Here is a 2,315-nt window from a genome sequence, read left to right on the forward strand (position 1 = left end):
TCTTACTGCTGCGAGCCAACAGGCTAATGGGAGCTATTATTCTTCTTTGTCCCTACTCTAGGGGTGATATGTAGAGCTCCCTCTACAGGTTTGGTGGGAGAAATTTCAGTGGATATCAGCGGCTTAAAGCCCGGTGCGGCTCATATTATGCAAGTTTTCACATAGTAAATACGAAAATACTGTATTTACTACAACAGCAAAGAAATCCAACTCGAGTCCCAAAAACTAAAGATACTGCTGGTTTTTTTATTTTAATTATTTATTCCACTTTTGCCTCCATGAGAGAATGGATTAATATAAAGAAAGAAGAAAACAGGATTCAATAGTTTCTTTGCCCTTCTTATCATGGTTTTGAATTTAGGAGCATTACTTCTATTTGTAGGGCTTTGACTGCAGTATGATGAAACTTAAAGACCATATCCTTCCCCATAGAAGAGCATACCTTTTTAAGATCTTAGTCTACCTTAGTACGGGTAACCCGACCGTGTCTATTCTTCACACATAAATCCTATGTAAAATATTGGATGCTTAGACTCACCATGATCTTACTGTTCTCTTCCTTGTCTATGTACTGATCACAAAACATGTGGCATGAACCCAAAACAGCCAGCTTCCCAGACTCCTAGGTGGAAGAAAAATAAAGAACACAAACTTTCAGCATGCATTTACAGATGGCGATTATTCTGAATGTATGAAATAATCTTAGAATCGCATCCACTGGCCTTTCTGTGATAGAAGGCCAGGATAGGCCTGTTGAGCGGGAAGCAGATCGAACCCGTTGAAAGAACAGCCACAGCAGGGGCAATCACATTCAGAGTGGCTCCGTAAGGGTAGACAAATGTGAGAGCCCTGCAGAAACACAGAAGGATCTAATCAATCACATTAAATTTGGAAAGAGAACAGCTACCAATAAAAAATCAAATAAAAGGGAAGTTACTTACTGCGCGTTGTTTCCAGCAGTTTCATCTTCAAACACTTCTGTGAAAACTTTTCCAGCAGCTCGACTGATCTCTCTGAACAAGATGGAGAGCGATGAGACTTTTTAAAGTGGTATCACAAACAATCGAAAGAGCCCATAAGGACGTGTTCTCACAGCTGACCGGTTTAATACGCCATCAGACACGAGAGCCTCCTTAGGGTGGAAGTAGTGTTTGTGGTACACGTTCCTCACAACGGCGTCTGTGGCGGTAAAAATACAAACACAGAATGTTCAGAAGCTTGATAACCTCTCTGCTGGGGACTGTCACTGCACCAAATGTCAGTATGCACCGTTGTTGACAATTATTCCAAACTCCTCCAGGAGAAAATTGATGTTTGTGTCGTATTTCGTTTCTCCGCCCTCTCCAAGCATGACCAGCACATTTCCTCCTCCATCCAGGTAGTGCTTCAACACCTCCAGCTGTAGAAGAAAAAGGCGATAAATGGGATTAAAAGAGAACAATGTTTGTGTTTTTGTTCCCCCTGCTTTCTAAAGCCTTTTTTGTAGAACACCAAAGGGCCACGAAAAGCTTTAATTTGTAATCTGATGACGATTTACCTCTGATGCTGTGAACATCTCCCTTGGGCCAGCGGTAATCCATAACTTGACACCTTTCAGCTTCTCCACACACAGTTCTTCCTTCATACTGAAAGAGATCAATTGAGGAAGGTCTCTTTGCTGTACCAGGCAGCTGTTGTTGTTTACATTTCAAATAAAAAAAACATGATGTGTGGAAGAAAAAAACTGGGTCAAAGCAGTTCTAAATAAATGAAGTCTGCAAAATATCTGAAAAATCTGTAATTATAATATTGTAATGATCTCATTTGAAAGTAGCACGCCTATTTCCTCCCAATAATAACTATGTTCCCACCCCTTCGCAAAGGTCATGACCTTGGTAGCAAAGATGTAACCAGATGTTTGCATAAAGGAATGTAAAAAATGCTAAATATATTCTTAGCTTGTAGAACTTCAGTAGTTACTAATCATCAATATCAAAGTCTATCAGTTTTTGGATCTTAGCAGTTCTTTATAGGCTTGTCCCGATCCGATCCTCGGATCGGATCGGACGCCGATATTGGCAAAAAAATGCGCATCGGCAAAGCATGTAAAAATGCCGATCCAGACTGCCGATCCAGTTAAAAAAAAAATAAAATCCGGTCGGTATTTTCCAGTTTCGCCGATTGAAACGATCCATTCCACTATTTTGCGCCACTGTTCCCCGAATCCGGTCCGCATTTTCCAGAACACCTTCAACACACCCACAGGTCTTTTTGGGTCTGTCTCCCGGCCTAACCATTAAAACCGGTGAATTGGAAGATAGCTGGGAAAATGTCAG

At 41.1% G+C, this 2,315-nt stretch overlaps 1 protein-coding gene across 1 annotated transcript in view; it reads right to left on the reverse strand.

Annotated features, from left to right (window-relative positions):
- Positions 1-2,315, reverse strand: part of ift52 (intraflagellar transport 52) — a 15,075-nt gene that overhangs the window by 9,496 nt on the left and 3,264 nt on the right. Inside the window, exons 3-8 of the mRNA XM_015388065.1 lie at positions 1,538-1,625; positions 1,270-1,399; positions 1,101-1,179; positions 942-1,013; positions 723-849; positions 539-622 (exon numbers count right to left, since the gene is read on the reverse strand). Coding sequence (XP_015243551.1) covers positions 539-622; positions 723-849; positions 942-1,013; positions 1,101-1,179; positions 1,270-1,399; positions 1,538-1,625 — 580 coding nt within the window. The remainder of the gene's footprint in view (positions 1-538; positions 623-722; positions 850-941; positions 1,014-1,100; positions 1,180-1,269; positions 1,400-1,537; positions 1,626-2,315) is intronic.

Source organism: Cyprinodon variegatus, unplaced genomic scaffold, assembly GCF_000732505.1.
Source record: "Cyprinodon variegatus isolate N-32 unplaced genomic scaffold, C_variegatus-1.0 Scaffold412, whole genome shotgun sequence".
NCBI classification, from domain to species: domain Eukaryota; kingdom Metazoa; phylum Chordata; class Actinopteri; order Cyprinodontiformes; family Cyprinodontidae; genus Cyprinodon; species Cyprinodon variegatus.